At 44.3% G+C, this 19008-nt stretch overlaps 1 protein-coding gene across 5 annotated transcripts in view; it reads left to right on the top strand.

Annotated features, from left to right (window-relative positions):
- CHRDL1 (chordin like 1) overlaps positions 1 to 18643 on the top strand; it is a 123609-nt gene extending 104966 nt beyond the window's left edge. For 2 of the 5 annotated variants that reach the window (XM_032476049.1, XM_032476050.1), the window contains 5 exons: positions 396 to 564; positions 4454 to 4663; positions 10828 to 10995; positions 13059 to 13148; positions 16241 to 18643. In XM_032476049.1, the coding sequence (XP_032331940.1) occupies positions 396 to 564; positions 4454 to 4663; positions 10828 to 10995; positions 13059 to 13148; positions 16241 to 16371 (768 nt within the window). In that variant the 3' untranslated portion in view covers positions 16372 to 18643. The remainder of the gene's footprint in view (positions 1 to 395; positions 565 to 4453; positions 4664 to 10827; positions 10996 to 13058; positions 13149 to 16240) is intronic. The other 3 variants (XM_032476051.1, XM_032476052.1, XM_032476053.1) reach the window with 2 other exon arrangements.
- The last annotated feature ends 365 nt before the right edge of the window (positions 18644 to 19008 follow it).

Raw genomic sequence — 19008 nt, 5'->3', positions numbered from 1 at the left:
CTCTCTCTCTTGTCCTAATTTGCACAGGATTTCATACTTCTCCTGTGGCCTCCATCACATTTGCCTTGCTTTGCAGGCTACTACCTTAATTCTTAAACCCGAATGTGAGATTCTTGGGAGCAGGAAAGACACTTTAGTCTTTTTGGCTGTTTTCCCCTCAGGAGCCCATCTGTAAATCTAGTCCAGTCTTCTACAAGGAGAGAGAAAAATCTTAGCATATGGCCAGCGCTGTTCTTCTTTCACATCCCAATTTCTCTATTGGTGTGGGAGGACATGCAGTTATGATCAGAGCTCATCACTAAAAATCATCAAACAGCTTCTCATGTAGCTAAGTCCATCTGCGCCTTCTCATTGGCAGATTTAGGGAACTGAATCTGTCCTTTGTCATTTTACAGAGACATTCTTACCACCGCTCTCACTATGATCCTCCACCAAGCCGACAGGCTGGAGGTCTGCCCCGCTTTCCTGGGTCCAGAAGTCACCGGGGAGCTCTCATGGATTCCCAGCAAGCATCGGGAACCATCGTGCAGATTGTCATCAATAACAAACACAAGCATGGACAAGGTAAGGGGCATGCTTCTTTGGTTTCGCACCTACGTCAGGGCTTCAGCAGTCCTGGTCCTTGGAGGGCCAGAGCCGGGAAAGGACCCTTTCTCTCATGCATATCATACATTCACATGTGGATCACTTGCCATCTGGTCTACCAAGTGAATGTGGACAAGTGACTCCAGGGGACTCCTTGGACTTCCCTAAATATAGCGCAAAGAGCATAGTTTATATTTCAGTTGTATCTGTCCTTACTTTAAACAAAAGGCAAGAAAGCAGTGAACATAATGCACCCTCCAGCACTTTCTCAGTTGCCCCTGGGGGTTGAAGGTCATTTGGGAAAGTTCATTGGGGCTTTACCAAAATGAAAGACTGGTTGTTTTCCAGTAGTCAAAGGTACTCAGTGCTAAACTTCTGAAGCTCTTATCCAAACCTTAGGAATAGCAATTCTCACCCCTCATTGCACCCCAGATTCTCCTGGGGATCTTGCTAGAGGTACTTATTCCAGGCCTCATGCTCAGAGATTCTAATTCATAGGAGGAGATCAGCCTTAGAAATGAGTAATCCAGTAAGAAATCCCGAAACCTCCTGGCTGAACACCAGGAGGGCCGATCAGGTTAACACCACCATGCAGCCACTCAGCTGACCAGCTGGCTACAAAAGGCACCCACACACATCCAAGGTCCTGTTCTTTCCTGCACAGAGTTCTCTGGCCACACCCCCCAACCTCTTGGCCCCGCCAGTAGCGGGGGTGGGGGAGGAGAAATTCAATCAAACAATTGAGTGCTTCTTACTTTTTTAGGCATTGTGTCAACCAGCGCTTCAGAGCAAAAGCTCAGCTGGTTCCTTTTTATGAAACCACAAACATGTTTTGTTTCCTTTAAAGGAAAAACAAATCAAAGGCAGTTCTCTGAATGGGTTAAAAGTAATAAATTATTAAACCAAACGATTGAATAACATGGGTGAAAAACAATCCGTTACGAAGAACTCCTACTATAAATCTCAACAAAGCTAGTCAGGCCAAAGCTGGTTGATCACATCTGTTACTAGTTAGATGTAAATTTCAGATTACAGATAAAAAAATTAAATTGCTTTTGAAACTAAGAGGCTTAAAAGAAGAACATTCAAAATAAAACTCTTAATAAAAATGGTGATGTATTAGAAGAATTGGAAATATTTACTATTGATCTGGGTTTGATTTGAAATTTATTATTTTTAAATTCCAAGGCATTCTGATATGAATTTATGAAATGAGGAGGAGGAGTTATGTAAAGATGCAGTTTGATTTTCAATCCTAAATTGCCTCCAATAGATTCCATTTGCTCTGAAAGTATTTCAAAGCCTTAAAAAATGTGTGGGGGAAATGGACTTTGAAAATCCTAAATCCCATAATTTCCACAGGCCTCTTCACTTTCAGGACAGAGGCTCATCCCTTGATTTCTCCATATGCTACAAAAGCCCCAGCTGGTTTACATTTATTCATTGCCCCCATTGATTTGGATGCAGCCATTCTCTCCTGACCTTTCTATTCTAGTTCATTGGAAAGTCACTTGTACCCACCTCCAACTCTCAATACCTCAGCTGGATGAGTCAAAATCATCTTGAGAATTTGTTGGTAGGGAGAAGGCTGCCTTTCTCCCTAGAGAATTGACCTTACCCTAATGCACTTCCGAGTGTAGGCTCTCACCCAGTCTGGATTATTTCCTTAGTCCAAATGTTTAGGGGAGAGGGAACCTGCCTGCCCTACTCCTTAGTCCTCCTGCTAACAGTATGTTCCTCTGAGATGCATCTACTTTGTCCCTTGCTAGAGTCCAAGAGGAGAAGTAATTGGACCTCACCATTTTTAATTTGAGTCCAGCCAAACTTTTCTTGAAGCAGATTCTGCACCCACTTGATCGCATTGTCTAGAAGGGTGTGTCACTGCCTGCGGGGAGGAGAGAAGAGGGGAGGGCAAGAGAGAGAATAACACATCTGGTCTGTCTTGTCCTGTGATCCCATCCATAGCTCTGAGCCTCATAGTTTAGATGTGAAGTCCCTATTCTATCTCACTGTAAGGTTGGGAGCTTCTCTGGTTTAGATTCTTGGAAATATTTATGTGGATTGACCAGTTAGAGTGCCTAGCACTCTAGCAGCTCTTGCAAAGGACAGGAAGAGACAGCCAACATCATCCATATTTCCTAATGTGACCCAGTGGACTTGATGAGAAAGAAATATCCCAGTGATTCATCCTTCTGAGGCCCTTGTCTTGCAGCCAAATCAGTCAGTTCCTAGAAACGCCCCGAGTGGGGCTATTTCTCCCACTCTCGCCCCGCCTTAAGTGATACAACCCACCCTAGAGATGTTGTTGACTGGGATGCCGACAGGTCTCCCTGGGTATGATGAGGTGATGGGAATAATGAGAAACACACTCAATCCCCGTCATGGCGTGAAATCTCTGGAATGTCTCAGCACTTTCGAAAGGGAGAGAACTCATTCTCAGACCTCCCTGTTGGCAGCCCTGTGCAGGTCTTATGCCGGAGCCTAGCTCTGTGCCTTTCAGTAGGAGCTGGCTATGTTTTGGTTGGTTTTCACTGAAGGATGTTCCTGTGGCCCCTTCCCTTCATTTGCCCCTTGGTCTGCAGCCCAGATGCTTGCTCTTGCAAAGTCCCTCAGAAAACATGGAGCCAGTGACTCTTCTTCCATTCAACAAATGTGAGGCCACCAAACGATATCTTTAGGGTGGGCAGTGATTTGCTATAGCCAGATCTCTATAGCCACTCTGAGGTGAAGGACACAGGACATTGCCTGAAGACTAGAGGCATAAAAGGCTGCCTTTCACCACTTACCTGGGATGCATAGGTCCTTTCCCTCTCATTCTTGTCTTAGCATCTTCCTTCCCATGCCGGAAAGTAGACCAGCACCATTAAGCTCCATACCCATCTGTGTTAGTGAGATAGGACTCGGGGCAGGCACAACCGTTAAAGGAATGACACAACAGCTGAGGACAGGACAAACTGGTTAGAACCAAGATGGCGGAAGATTCGACTTCCAGTAGACCTTGAGCCTCATGGCGCACCCATACGTGCCATGACAGTTCCTAGGCTGATCATAAAAGGTAAAAAAGTAGGTGGGGCCCAATTCCTGGAAATCCCTGCCCCTTTCCCAACATAGTTGGAATAATCCTCCCACTCATTAGTATATGAAATTACCAAGCCCATAAAAACTAACAACCCTGCACCTCATGGTCGCTCTTTTGCTTGCCTTCTGAGATGGCCCACACTCTGTCTATGGAGTATATATCTCCCTGAATAAATTTGCTTTCACTTTACTATGCCTTGCTCTTGAATTCTTCCTTGTGCGAGACAAGAACCTATTCTCCGGCAACATTAGTAGATCAGATTCTTATGGCATTTGACATTGTGAATGGATTCACTTTAGGATCTAGAGAAACTGGCCTTTTGAGAAGAGCAGTAGTTTTTGCATCTAGCCTCCCTGGGCAGCAAATCTTTCTGGGAGATTTTCATGCCCAGAAGCACATCCACTTGGGCCATACCAATCCTCTATGGAGCTGCAGGTATGAACACTACATCCTAGCAGAGGTTCCTTATCAGACACCCAGGACAGATAGAACTCTGCTTTTATGCACCCATTCATTCCTCCGTTTAAAAAATATTTATTGACTGCCTACTATGTGTCAGGCACTTGTGGGCATCCAGAGGTTGCTGCTGAAGAACCTGATTAGTAACTGACAGTAGAACAAGACCTGAGCTGTTTGTTTGGCTACAGAGGCTGCTCTGTAAACATATCTCTGGCCATGACAAGAACAAAGGATGCTCAATGTCTCAAGGGGTTCAGGGCTTGGGTTCTGAGCATAAGGGTCCATTTCAGCTCCTGAGCCTTTAATTTCCAGTCCTGCGTTCTCTTCCAGTGTGTGTTTCCAATGGAAAGACCTATTCCCATGGCGAGTCCTGGCACCCAAACCTCCGGGCATTTGGCATTGTGGAGTGTGTGCTGTGCACTTGTAACGTCACCAAGCAAGAGTGCAAGAAAATCCATTGCCCCAATCGATACCCCTGCAAGTATCCTCAAAAAATAGACGGAAAGTGCTGCAAGGTGTGTCCAGGTAAAAAGGCAAAAGGTGCGTTGGTTGGAAGCCCTGCCTTTGGTTGGTGGAGATCCCCACGTAGTCATTCTCAGTGTTCTTTGAGCATCAGAAAACATCATCACAACCTGCCATTTTGTAACAGTAATAGTTCTGCTAATAACTAAATGAACTACATTTGCTCCTCTCTTGAAGGGCTGATAAGATGGTTGCTTGGAAGAAATTTACTTCTCAGAAATAGGCTGGGGATTTGCTTATGTCTACCACACCTTTGACCACATGTAGCCCTAAGGGCTGAACTGAAGCTTTGCTTTTCTAAATAGCAGAGAAAATAGGTTAATGTGATTATTAGGAGGGACAGTAAGTAGCACCTTCTGTTTATATCACTAACTCCTCCATTTCCCCTGTGAGGCAGGATGAAAGATAGGTGAGGTGTAGTGGAAGGAGAGTGGGTTCTGGTCCTAAGTAACTTGCTATATGACCTTGGAAATGTGCCACATCTGCTCTGGGCCACAGCAGCCTCATCTGCACAATAGAAAGTTTGGAACAATTGATCTCCAAGCTTCCTTCCAATACTAAAATCCTATAATGATATTATTATTTCTCTATTAAAGATAAGAAAACTGAGGTGTATAAAGTGAAATGACTTCCCCAGAGTCAGAGAAATAGATAATAAAACCAAGACTCAGAAACCAGGTCACTTCCATCCCATTGTTTTTTCCAGGCCCATAGAAAATGTTGTCTGATTTTCAAAAAGGGAAGTCAATTACTTAAATGGTGGTTTTGACACATGAGCTAGAAAAAAAATACAGTCTGTAGTATTGGGGTTGACAGAGTACTGGATTAGCAATCAAGCATTCTAGCCCAGGCTCTGCCACTGGTTTTCTGTGTGACCTGGAGCAAGTCACTTCACCTCTCTGAGCTTGTTTCCTTCTCTGCAAAATGAAAGAGTTAGAGGAGATTTCTTAGGCCCTTTCCAGCTCTAACGTTCTAGGACTGAATGAAATTATTCCCTTCCAGGCACATGAATTTATCATGTCTGATGTCAACCTGCAAAGCATTTTTGTAAACAGATGAAAAACCAAACGTTTTTAAATGTAGGCAGAGAGCTAAATCATTAATTCAATTTAGGCAATTCCTCATGAGTAGCAGGCAAATATAAACTTAGTCATTACATATACATAATTTGAGCATCTTCATGTAGGCCAGTTGTCCCCAAACTTGTCTGCACATTGGAATCCCCCAGAGAGTGTTTAAAGATACCTGTGTCTCATCCCCAGAGATTATGATTTAATTGATTTGAGGTGTGGCCTGGGATTTGGAATTTTTAAAAGATCTCCAGGCAATATTCATGTGCGGGCAAGTTTGGGAACCACTGCTGCAGGCCCAGGGTGGTTTATGGTCTTACTAATCAAAATGTGGCCTGAGGACCAGCAGCACCTGGGAGCTAGTCAGAAATGCAGGCTCTCAGGTTCCACCCCAGACCTGCATCAGAATCTGCATTTTAACCAGGCCCCCCAGGCGATTCCAATGCACGTTAAAGTTTGAGAAGCACTGAGCTATGACACAAACAAAATCTTTCTTAATGTAATGACCTTCATCTTCTAGAGTAAACAGGGGGCAGGGTGTGGATAGGAAGGTAAGGAGCTATCTGATATGGAGCAAAGAATTTGGGCATTAAATTTGATGAGGAAATGTACTCATTAGGAGTAGGGAGAGAGCACATTCTGAGGATGTGGACATGGGGGCCACCCAGCTACGATGACCTATTACAGCTTCCAAGTCTGCAATCTCACTGGATCCCCAAGCCTTTCAGTGTCACTTAGGAGTACTTCCACCAACACAGTTTTCTCTTCTGTCAAGGGTCTAACACCTATAAAGATAAAAGTAATTCAATAAGATAATTTCAGATACAAATTAATAGTCAGCTAAACTACCTCAGGTAAGATAAACCCTCCCACTATATAATATTCCAATTTGAATTTCAGACTTGCGGACCAAATCCCATCTCTTTGTGTGGTTAGGATTTTATTGGTGTAGGTGATTCAAGTAAGAGTGAAGGAATCAAAAAGGTGTGAGAACAGGACACAGAACAGGCACTGCCTTTCAGGTTGGTGGTATTTATTAGAACCTTTACGTTCATACTTTTTGGCTAAGCAGTTTCACTCCTAGGAGTCCAAAGAAAGTAATCAGGGACATACAGAGATATACAAACAAGGATTTTTTCTGCAGTACTGTTTACAATGGTGAAATATTCGAAACAAACTGAAAGTCCGCCACTATGGAAATTGTTAAATAAATTATGGTATACCTGTACTGTGGTATATTATGCAGCCATTAAGAATCACCATAGAACAAGGTTTAATGGCACAGAAAGATGTTTGCAATATATCTGTTAAGTGACAAGAGCAAGCTACAAAACAATATGTATGTTATGATCCCACTTCTTGTATTTAAAGAAAAAAAGCATTGATAATATACTTAGACCAAAAAAAAAAAAAAAAAAAGACTAGAATGGCATATGGCTGAATGTTAATAGTGGTCGTATTTGGGTGACTGAATTATGGGTAACTCTTATTTTCTCCTTTTTATCTGTATTTTCTAAATTTTCAACAATAAGCACTTTTGTAGTTAGACAAAGTAATAATCAACTATACTTCAATTTAAAAAAAAAGCAACTAAATGTGCCCTTAACATACCACCTGGCAGTTCCACTTCTGGGCGTTTAATCCAGAGAAATTAAATTTATGTTCACATTTTTTAAAAAAGAAAAAGTATTAAACAACCATTATTTTAAAGACTTCCCTTACAATCCCAATTGGTGATATATTGAAGAGTCTCGTTGACTAAACCTGTTTCTCTGGAAGAGAGGCTTTTCCTGCTTTCCCACACTGCTCAGACGTGTAGAGAGGAGGACTTACAGGGCAGCATGGAAGGAGAGAGTGTCTGTCCTATTCCATGTGCACCTGTCCCTCAGTGAGCCACACATGGGTGTCTGCAAATGGAAAGTCTCCTGGTAGTCCCATTGCCCGACAAGAGTCACTATCCGCAGAGACCTGGGTACTCAGCAGCTTTATGGCCACAAGGGGCATGTACTTGTTTGTGCAGCATTCAATCTGGAGACACGTATTTTGTGCCTACTGTGTGCAAGACACCGTTACAGGTACTGAAAGTAGAGAGAGAAAGCAGACAGACGCCGGCTACTTGCCAGCATGCTCCTTACATTCTAGTGGGAGAAGAAAGATAATGACCACAAACCAATAAGGGAATTATCAGTGGCAATGAGTACCATGAAGAAAAAACAAACAGGATCAGGCAATAGTGAATGGGACCGGCAGGGGTGAGCACTTTCAAAAGACTGGTCAGGGACTGCTTCTTTGAAGAATGCTGTTTGAGTAGAGGTTTTTTAAAAAATTTTTTTGCAGGAGGGAGTATAATTAGGTTTTCATTTCATTTATGTATTTATTTTTAAGTGGAGGTACTGGGGATTGAACCCAGGACCTTGTGCATGCTAAGCATGTGCTCTACCACTGAGCTATATCCTCCTCTCTGAGAGTTCTGAATGATGTGAAGGGGTGAGAAATGGGAAGATCGTGACATCCTCAGCCTCTTAGAAAATGACACAAGACACAGAGGAAAAGGAATAAAGGAGTGAGGAGGGAAGAAGACCGATGGAAAAACCAACAGTAAATTCAGTTATTCATGTTGAGAAGGGAAAAGAAATAAAAGTCACTGATGATCCAGCCAAAAGTTTCACCATAACAAATGATTGCAGGCTCCTCCAGTACCAAACCAAGGCCAAAAGAAAAGATGTGGAATTCACCTCTCTCTCTTCTCTTCACTCTTGTAGAGGTTGGCCTTGCCTTGTGTATCAGTGGCCGTCTGCAGGGCTGTGTAGGACTTCCACTCTTTGAAGGTTCCCCAACTCACCTCTCAACCCCACCATGCCACCCCAATACCTGGAAATCCTGTAATGACCCACCCCCTTTAGGTTCCAGCAGAAAAAGCCCCCCTTAAGACTTAAAGTTTGTTTCTTGGGCCAGGATAATACATCTCCTGCATCCATCACCCCCATTTCCATAAGGAATGGTTCCCCAGTTTCTTAGTTCTGGGGGGCTCAGGACAGGAGCATTCTCATGGGAAGTGGCAATGGCTAGAAATGACTTGAGGCATGGCCTGCTTCCCCAGAAGAAAATGAAAGTAGGTGAAAATGGAGTGATCAGGAAGCACCTCGAAGTGGAGTGTGTGAAATGAAAAAGACGTTGCCAAGTAGGTAGCTCGAAAGACACGTTCTGTTTATTTACTCAGTATTTTTATGTACCAGTGAGGTTGAGTCACTAATGATTCTGTGGTTTGTAGATCCCTTCTGGTGAGTAAATGAAGCTCTTGGAGGGGAGGGGTGGTGGTGCAAGATGACTCTTCAGGACACTGGGAGAACTTTTAGCATGTTACAGGTACTTGCCGTGCCATCATGGATTTCACATGGCAGTTAGAGCCGTAGCCAGTATTAAGCTGGTGAGGAAGACTGAACACATGAACCTGGCTCTCATTCTAAAGCTGGTAATTAAATACACAGAGGTTCCGGTAGACTCAGTGACCTCTTCCCCCCTCCACCCATTTGAAAAGTGCTCACACACATCCCTTAATTACCTAATGGAACCAAAAAAGACCAACCCACCGAGTAATTAAATAACTTAAAAAAAAAAGACAAAAGGAGAAAGAAAGCTTGATTCTAAGGTGATCTATAAATTGAGTAATCCAATCTGGAATCACCCAGAGAAGACTTGGATTTTGTTCTTTCAGCACCCAAATGGTGGTGAGGGTTGGAAAGCGAATCAGATCAGCAAGAGATACGCACTAGCAGTTTGATTACCTCTAGTCCAAATGGCTAACAGTGAGCCCCCCCAATTAGAATCACAGGTGCAAAGCACTCAATACACAATGCTTTCATCAGCTGTTCTTACAGATGGCTTCTGCACATACTCAGTTTTCAGGGTCCTCAACTTCTCTTTGCTGTTGCTGATTTGAGCATTACACTTTAAAAAAAAAAAACAAATCCACACTTTTATTTATTTAATTTTCAATAAGTTTAAATCCTTGAGGGGTACAGCATCACACGGATTCTGTGTCCAATGGCCTTAGCAGGAAGGTTGCTTTGAAATTTGGCAGGAACCATGCCACTGTTTCCATGAGGGCGAGTTACCTTTCCCCAGATTACCCTGGTTTTGTTCGGTAACTGGGAGTTACTGTGTTGCTCTTTGCTTTGTACACATAAGCACATCTCTTGCCTAGACAGAATTCAGTTTCAGCTTAAGTGTTACACTTTAAATACACAGCTGAAAATGGTGCTGATTACAAGGCCAGCAAAGGAACTTAACTCATGGATAACCAACCAAGGGAAACTTCTTTCGGTGGGGGCCTGAAGAAAGAAGAGGGTGAAGCAGAATGGGGAGTCGAAGGAGGCTGGTACCTTTATGCCTAGAAGCTGAAATCCAACAATTTAGTTTAGACTTTAAATGATCCATAGTTAAGGGATTTGACCAAATTTTTTTGTGTCTTCCAACTGTTCATTTGGTATAGCATATGTATGACTAATCTGACATCGAGGTTTTGGCCCTGGTGTTGATCTGGTATTTTCATTCCCCTTACAAACAAATTAAAGAGCATTCAGAAATGTCAAGCCAATTGAGATAGGTCCTTTGGGCAAATATATGCACATCAATAAGTGTCATAAATGTTTTCTAAGTATACCTAAGTGACATCAGGGAAGTTAACCAAGACTTTCTGTCAGCCCGTTCTTTGAGTCTCTGTTGGCAACACTGAGCTAGACAAACCATGATCCTGACCCAGCATGGAAGATTCTATGTTCCCTTAAGTGCCCAACAGATTCATACCTGGTCACATTCTTCTTCTTCGTGAAGGTCCACTTCTCATGTGGCAGTGGTAGATCTAGTGTAGCTTTGGGGCCAGTGTTCTGCAGAACTGTGGATTCAGTCATCACATGGACTTAGAGTCATGTGCGCCTTTGTGATTTGGTGACTGCTAAAGGGTGGGCTTTCTATCTCTGAAGGAATATTCTTGTTGATTGTCCACTTTTGATGCTTGTGAGGTGTTATTAACAATGAGATACATAAGTGAAGAAGTTTGCTTCTAGTTTTGGAAACCCATGACAAATCTTTCTACTTGCTTCATGATTCCAGAAGAACTTCCCGGCCAAAGCTTTGACAGCAAAGGCTACTTTTGTGGAGAAGAAACAATGCCCGTGTACGAGTCTGTGTTCATGGAGGATGGGGAGACCACCAGAAAAATAGCTCTGGAGACAGAGAGACCACCCCAGGTAGAGGTCCACGTTTGGACCATTCGAAAAGGTAAGCAAGACAACATTAATTTCTTATGTTTTTTTTTTTTTTTGTAAGGGGGACAGAGGGAAGGAAGGGAAAGCTCACCTTCATTTTGCTTCAGTCTGTTCCTCTGTTGGGGTCAGAAGATTTCCTGATTGCTTAGAAACTAACACATGACTCATAAGGTGGCTGTTGTGGCCTTTCACTTTAACTGTGACCTGGGCTGAAAAGTAAGTATTGACTATTGGGGTTTGTTGTCTTCCCCACACAACCAAGGCTGGAGGAGTGGGTTCTTCACCCTGGCTGCGCAGCAGAATCATCTGGGAAGGCTTTTAAATACCAAATCAGAGATTCTGACTAATGGGCCAGGAGTGGGGCTTGGGCTTACGTGTTTGTTCTGAAAGCGCCACAGGTAATTCTGATGTACAGCCAGGGCTGTAAATACCAAACTGTAGTCTACCGTTGTTTCCAAGACGAAGCTCAGCAAACGTGAAAATACATTCATTCAGTGCAAAGCTGAGTCTCTCGAATCATGTTGGGTGCTCTGCAGTCGGACAAATTTAAAACATTTAAAACATCATCCCTGCCCTCAAGAAGATGATAGTCTCACTGGAGGAACAATCCCAGTCATGATGTTCAGTTCCTTTCTGGTTACTTGCGTTGACTGCCACAGCAAGCCACATTCTGTTCATTGTGAACCTGCAGCTATTCAAACCATCCCACAGCTACAAGACTAGGGCAGTTGTAGTCTGGTCAAGTTTTCTAGGAATCCAAGTGTAGCGGTGAGATTTCAATTGGGAAATAATGCCCCCACGTAAGGCTCAAGAGTGCTCGAACTTGAGTGAGTTTCTGCATCACACAAGGAGCTGGTTTAAAACAGCTGTCTAGTCTCATCTAAGAAATACGAATTCAGTCAGCCTCGCATAGGGTCTACACGTTTGCATTTCTAACAAATAGCCAGGTGATGCTGATGCACGGGGCCCTTGGACCCATCCTTTGAGAAATACCTGCTCTAGTATTTGGGGGTCCTTTTTCTCTCCCTTTTCACAACAACCTTTCTTTCTGAAAAGAACGAGTTCCTCCCTGCCCCTTAAGAAATATGCTAGAACACACATAGATGTCTCATTGCTGTTTATTTTTGCTGCATACCTAGGGATGTTGATTTGCTGTCTGTAACTCCCTAGCCCCTCTGTAACTGGTCACTAGGACTAAGCGCTGTTCTGTCAGCTTTCGTAGCGGTGGGCTCACAATTCATCCATCACCCCACATCTCTTGTGTCACAGAGGTGTGTGGATGCTTTTCAACTTGCTAGGGTATCATCTAAATAACCTCTTGTTCACAGTGCTGGGTAATCAAGATCTGTGCCTGGTGGACAGAGAAAACCCAGGCTTTGTGTCCGTCGCTCCCTGTAGACCTTGTGAAGATTATTTACATGGGCTGGTACCATATTGCTCCTTAACTGCAAGGCTGTTTTCTGTTGTTCATGTGTTATTCAGATAAAAACTACTCAGGCAAGGTTGAGCCTGTGGGAACCCCATTATTTGATCTCTCCCCATTTTTTAAAAGGGAAAGCTAAAGGAGATGTGACTGTTTCCCAAAGGAAAATAGGCTTTTCAGTGAGTTCAAGAATAGGGATGGCTTCTCCATTTACACAAAGAACCTGTCTGCAAGGCCCATCACTGGCTCTCACGGCTGAGCCAGAGGGCAGCCCAGTGGCTTGGCATGGACCAGACTTGGGGCAAGGACACGATGTCTAATACTGCCTTGGGATGCGGAAACTCCAACCGGCACCCATGCTTGATTCCCTGTGGCTTTCCCTAGGGGCGGGTCCCAACGGCCAGCGGCTCTGTCTCCCTTATCTCCATCCTCTGGAGAACCAGGGGGGAGGCTGGCGAGCCAAGGAAACAAATGGAGTCAATTATAACCCTCGAGCCGTCCAAGTTCCTGGTTAAGCACATTACACAACTCAGCTCGAGACTCCTAAGCCCCAGAAATGAGATGATATGTTCAGCCCAAGCAGGAAAAAAAGGGGTTGATGGTTCCAGATAGAGAGTGTCTGACCACCTGCCTCACTCTTTGCTTGGCCCCAGGCATCCTCCAGCACTTCCACATTGAGAAGATCTCCAAGAGGATGTTTGAGGAACTCCCTCACTTCAAGCTGGTGACGAGGACAACCCTGAGTAAGTGGGGACTCTCTTTATTCCTCCCTGGAAAACACATCTAGTTTTCACTGTAGCCTAGTTCTAAACAAAGTACCCTCCAGCCCCCACCCCATATTCTCAGTAAACAGGAGCAATGCTCAGTGTCAACATTAGGGGCTATTCTCTCTCTCCAGGTGACTAAACCCAGAGTCTCAAAAGGGTTGGAGAAAGCTTACAAGATTCTAGGTCTGGTACATCTGTGCAGACTTCACATCTGGAAGGCTCTTCCCTAGGTGATGGGGATGAGAGAAAAATTAATGTATATCAATTCTTGTGTTGCATCAAAGCTCCATTTGACTCTTTGGAACGGCCCCAGGTGGTCATGTTTCTTTAAAAACGCTCAGGCCGACTCAGGCTCTCCCACTTCCTATGCTAGATGGAGCCTGGGACTAGACCCTGCAGGCACTGGTGGGTGGGGAGTACTTCTGAAGGAATAAAAGGCACAGAATTTCTGTCCACAGGGAATTCTAATGGGCGAGACAGAACATGAAAATGCCTTCACTATGTATTAGCATAGTTCTGAAGAGTTAAATACCTAAGAGCTCAGAGGGATCTGCAAAGAACAACGAGATGAGAGCCAGATGGGCTTAGTCGGGGAAGGCTTCGGGGAGGAGGTGGGTTTTGAAAGAGAAGGGTGTGACTGGGCAACAGGACAGGAAATCAGTCCAGGAAGAGGGTGCAGCCTAAGAGAAGACTCAGACGGGAGCAAACAAGAAATGTGAGTGTGGATGGATGTGTGGGTATGGGTGAGGAAGAATTACAAAGGCCACAGACGGTGCACTGAAAGACGAGAAGAATTGTAGGCAGGGAGTAGTCAGAGGGCCTGGAAGAAACCAGTGAGAAGTTCAGGTAGGAGGCAAGTAGCTTGGGTAGTTGCTGCAAAATTCCACACAGTATAGTGGTTTCAAACTGGTGTTTTGGGAAGATGTCTCTCAGCTGTCAGAGGCATTTATGAAGCACCTACTTTGATGAAGCCATATTCTAAAGAGCCCAGTATGCCATGCTAAGAAGTTGGACTTGATCTCCAGACCAGAGAACCCCAGTGGGGGGTTTTAAGTAAGTGAACAATGCGTTCACATCTGTTTTTTAGAAAGTGATACTTGCTATATGAAGTGGAAGGTGGGCTTTTATTGAGAGAGCTGGTGATAGTCTGTAGGAAGCTGTTAGACTGTATAAAGTTGGTTAGATGGGAGGAGGAGTTCCTGGGAGGGACAGCTCTGAGGTTAGATCATCAAGATCAGTATGAAAGAGAGAAATGAGTTTGGAATAACTCCAATGTTAACAACTTTATAGACGAGGTGGATAGTAGTACCATTCACCAACAGGAAACTCTGGAAAATGAATGGGTATTGGTGGGAAAAAAATGAGTTTTACTTGGAACATGTTTCGATTAAGATGCTTGAAGGCCATTTGAGTAGAGTGATCCAATAGGCAGCTGGAAATAAGGTTGATGAGGTCAATGGTTTATTCTGCTCAAGACTGGTATACAATTACCTGGACAGTAGGAGGATTCAGATGGAGGAGTTGGGAGTTCTTATGAGTAAGGAATAAAGGAGGCAGAGCCTAAGATTCCAGGATCAATGATGTGACTTTTGAAATTACCAATTAATTACCAAGAACATATTTTTGTTCATACTGTAAGCAAGGCACTGTGCTAGGCACTAGGATACTTGAAAGATGATTTTAACAAACTGCCCATCACAGTTAGGATATGCAGTATCTAATGGAGGTAAATGGTATCTGCCTTTAACTGTGTGAAGCTGAAGGAAGTGGGTACGAACGAGATGATCCTGCAGGGTCACCTGGGGGCAGAGAAGAACAAGCCTGACTCCTGTATATAATGTGCCTATCAGATCCTGGCACGCCATAGGGCTTCAGTAAAAGCTGGTTCTTTGCCCAACTTATCTCTCCTTTCCCATCGAGTCTGAGAGAATAGGGAAAAGTGAAGAATCTAAGGGAGAAAGGACCAAAGAAATGGAGGCTATAAGGAAGGGGGTCATGGTCTCCTGTGGCTAGGAAAAAAAAAAGAGGTTCAACATCAATTTTGGATTAAGAGGAGCTTGCTGACCTTGGACTGGGAGTTCTCCAGGTTGCAACACCATGAGAGCATAAAAAGAAGACTGAAGAGGAGATCCAGGATGGGCATTTTGTTAGGAAGGTTAGTTGACAGAGCAAGATGATAGCAGGAGGAGGAAGATCTTGCCACTGCGGGACCAGTGAGAGTTAGAAAAGGGATGGTCCAGAGACATCGGGTGGTTTCCAGCACTCAGCACAGGGTGTGCACTCAAAAATGTTTGCTCAGTTAGCATGCAGTATGGTGAACAAAGAAGTTGATAAGGACACGTTGGAAGTGTGGACAGTTCCATAGTGGAGGGGGAGGAGAAAACAGAGAATGGAAGGAAACACGAGCAGGGATGACAGGGAACAGAAGGGATGCAGCCGTGTTCATCCAGAGCAGAGAGGGATCACATGAGGAATGTGAGGATGGACCTTTCTAAGGAGCCCTAGGAAGGTGAGGGCCGCTCAAAGTGGTGTAAAGACAGTGTGTGGGCATCAGAGAAAGCAGAGGGGAACCGTTTTTAACAAAGAGTGGCAAGAATACAGAAAAGAGCAGTAAATAATCAAGTAACCCAAACTAATATTCAGACCTCAAAGAGCAAGCAAAGCCCAGGGATGCACCAGGAACTGTTCTCCAAAGTGTCTTATTTGACCTGGTGCCAAGTGAGCCACCTAATAGCTCACAACCTGATAGTGGAGCATTTTGCGAATGCTAAATAGGCTGTAAAAATCACAAGAGTAGTACTTAGGTTTTACTCCCGAGGAAGCAGTTATGTATTCTTGGGATTGTTAGAAATGTTGTGCATTGAAATGAAGGCTCTGAGGGTCATTTTCCGTATCTGTCCCCAGAAAAATGTTTTGGGGGCTGTTGGGCTGTAAGCACATAACATCTGTATTCCAGCTCCCCTGGCGGGTCCAGGAGTGGGTGGGGAAGGATGGGGTATATGGATTATACTCCTAACTGGCTCTGCTCTCCTCTTACATCCCCGGGCCACTTTGTGTTTGCCTTTTAGGCCAGTGGAAGATCTTCACCGAAGGAGAAGCCCAGATCAGCCAGATGTGTTCAAGTCGGGTGTGCAGAACAGAGCTTGAAGATTTGGTCAAGGTTTTGTACCTGGAAAGGTCTGAAAAGGGCCACTGTTAGACGAGACAGACAGTATTGGAGAGGGTATAGCAGGAAAACTCAAGCTGCAGCTGGACTGCAGGCTTACTTTGCTTAAGTCAACAGGGCCCTGAAACCCCAAACTCAAATGCAGTTAATTACTCACGCCATGCACAGCATAACTTGCTCCTTTATTGGAGTGGTGTGTCGGCCCTTAAACAGTTCCTCCGAACAGACTAGAAGAGTCTTGAATTATCTATGGGAGGAAGAGGGCCAGAACACCACAACACTGCTGTAGTTTCTGGGAGAATCACATTTCTTTACAGATTAAGGAGTAAACAAACCACCCCCCAACCCTGTCCCCGGGTTTCTATCTAGAAAGTCATTCCAGTGAGAGAAACTGAAGGGAATGACTTCGTAGGAGGAGTTCTGTAGTACAGAGAAAATATTTGTATGAAATTCTGCTCTTCAAATTTTAGACGTCTGGTGTTTTAAAAAAAAATTAACTCCCAACTTCACACACACACGTGCACACACCCAGGCACACACACTAAACTAGAGCCTTCACCTTGAGGCAAGGCCAGCACAGTCTCTTCCCTCCTTTCCATTGCCGGGCTCCCAAGTCGCTTGGACGTGTTTGGTACCCAGGAGGATAAGTAAGGCATCTTGAGCACAAGTCTCTGCCCTTAGGTCTGCAGTGTGGTTGCTGAAGTCACCAACTCATGTGGTTGTTGAAGTCACCAAGTCTGGTGAAGAATAAGAACAGCATTGCATGGCTGCCTTCACTTTGAAGTGGGGAATAACTTCTCCCTCGTGACACCACTTCTCTTTTCTCCCCGAACCTATGGGGCCTCTATAAAGAAGTTAGAATTGGGTAAAAGTTTTCAGAAACTGAAGACAAAATAATTGTTGAAGAAAGGAATTAATAGCAGTCAACAGGCTGGCCATGTTTTCAAGTCAGTAAAACTCACCAATTAACAGCTCAATCCTCACTTATTTTCTTGAGGTCCTAGTTTTCTAGTCCAAAATTTTCAGTTAAATGATTAAATTCTAGAAGCTCTTTAAAAGGGCAGTTTTCTCTTCTTCAACTGCAGGAGTTGATTTTTACTTTGTAGAGCTCAGTCCTCACAAGCTTCTGAACGGCGGCTCTTCAGTTAGAATTATTGCTCATCTGGGGAAGTGGGGATTCTGATAACATTCTTTATGCTAAACCTTCCACTGAGCACGGATTTGAACCATGGATCCCAGAGAAGCCTGCTCTGAAAATGTCTACTTGCAGTCCGATACCAGAGCCTAAACGATCCATTCTGAGGCCTGGCTTTAGAAATCACCTTTGTGGGAAAACTGTACATTCTCCATAGCGGGACGCTCAGGCCTGCCTTCTACATTGATCTCCTTGGAGGGGGCATGAATGAACTCTAGTGAATACTTAGAAAAGGTAGGGACTAAGAAATGCCATATTTCCTACTCTGTGATCATGGGTAAAAGGAACTCCCCCACCCTTAATTTGACACCAGTAGGGAAAAATGTAAAATGTCCAGTCTTTCTGGCAACCTGACATAAAGGAGTCTGTTCTCAGAAAAGAGACACAGGGGCCCAGTGGCCAGGCCTTCATGGGAGCAGCCTCTTACAAGCCCCCCAGACATTCTCCTGGGGAAGAGGAAGTAGGACACCCAGGGCTGAAAGGCCACAGGGCATTACTGGAGGCGGGAGGGTGTGGACGAGGTTAAGTAGCCGCTGCTCCCCTCCCAGAGGTGGCAGCCTTTCCATAGTGTGGAAACAAGTCACCGAATCCCGAGGCAAAGCGGTGATTTCCCCTCCTGGATGACCCACCCCAAAGCCTTCCCACCCAGGTGTTCTCTGAAAGCTCAACCTTAAGGGAACACCCAGAGAGCTTCCCTAGATAGACTCCTGCCGCCAGGTGCTGGGACACACCTTTGCCAAGTGCTGTGTGAAGCAGGAGCTGGGGAGCTGTGCTAAGCCAGCGTCGAAACCCTCCAGTGTTTGGTATCGTGTCGGGAGTGGGGCATAAGGAGAAGAGGCCGAGCCGCCTGTAGTCAGTGGACAGGAATGGATGTGGTTCTTCTTGTGTATTTATTTGTACCATAAACACTTGGAACAACAAAGCCCATAAGCACCACTTAGCAGTTGTAGCCATTTAATAGTTAACTCATGTAAACAAGTAAGAGTAACATAACAGTATTACCCTTTCACTCTTCTCACAGGACATGTACCTAAACATGGTACTTATTTATGTAGTCACTGTATTTCTGGATTTTTAAATTAATAAAAAAGTTAATTTTGAAAAACCCTGTGCAGGAATGTTGTGTGAGTGATTGACTCTCTGGGCAGTGCTGACCTCGGACTGGGTAACAGGTGATGGGTGGGCCTGGCTGTTGCACACTCAGCTTGACACCCCTCTGACACTACAGCATCACAGTTAGGAGTGAGAACTTTGCAGTCAGATGACCTTTACTAAGTGAAGTAAGCCAGAAAGAGAAAGAAGAATACCATATGATATCACTTATATGTGGAATCTAAAAAAAGTAGGACACAAAGGAACTTATTTACAGAACAGAGATAGACTCTCAGACACAGAAAACAAACTTATGGTTACCAGGGGGGGAAGGGGTGGGAAGGGATTGATTAGGAGTTCGAGATTTGCACTTCCTAACTACT

The sequence above is a fragment of the Camelus ferus genome, chromosome X, assembly GCF_009834535.1.
Source record: "Camelus ferus isolate YT-003-E chromosome X, BCGSAC_Cfer_1.0, whole genome shotgun sequence".
NCBI lineage: Eukaryota > Metazoa > Chordata > Mammalia > Artiodactyla > Camelidae > Camelus > Camelus ferus.
This window is presented reverse-complemented; position numbering and strand designations above follow the sequence as displayed.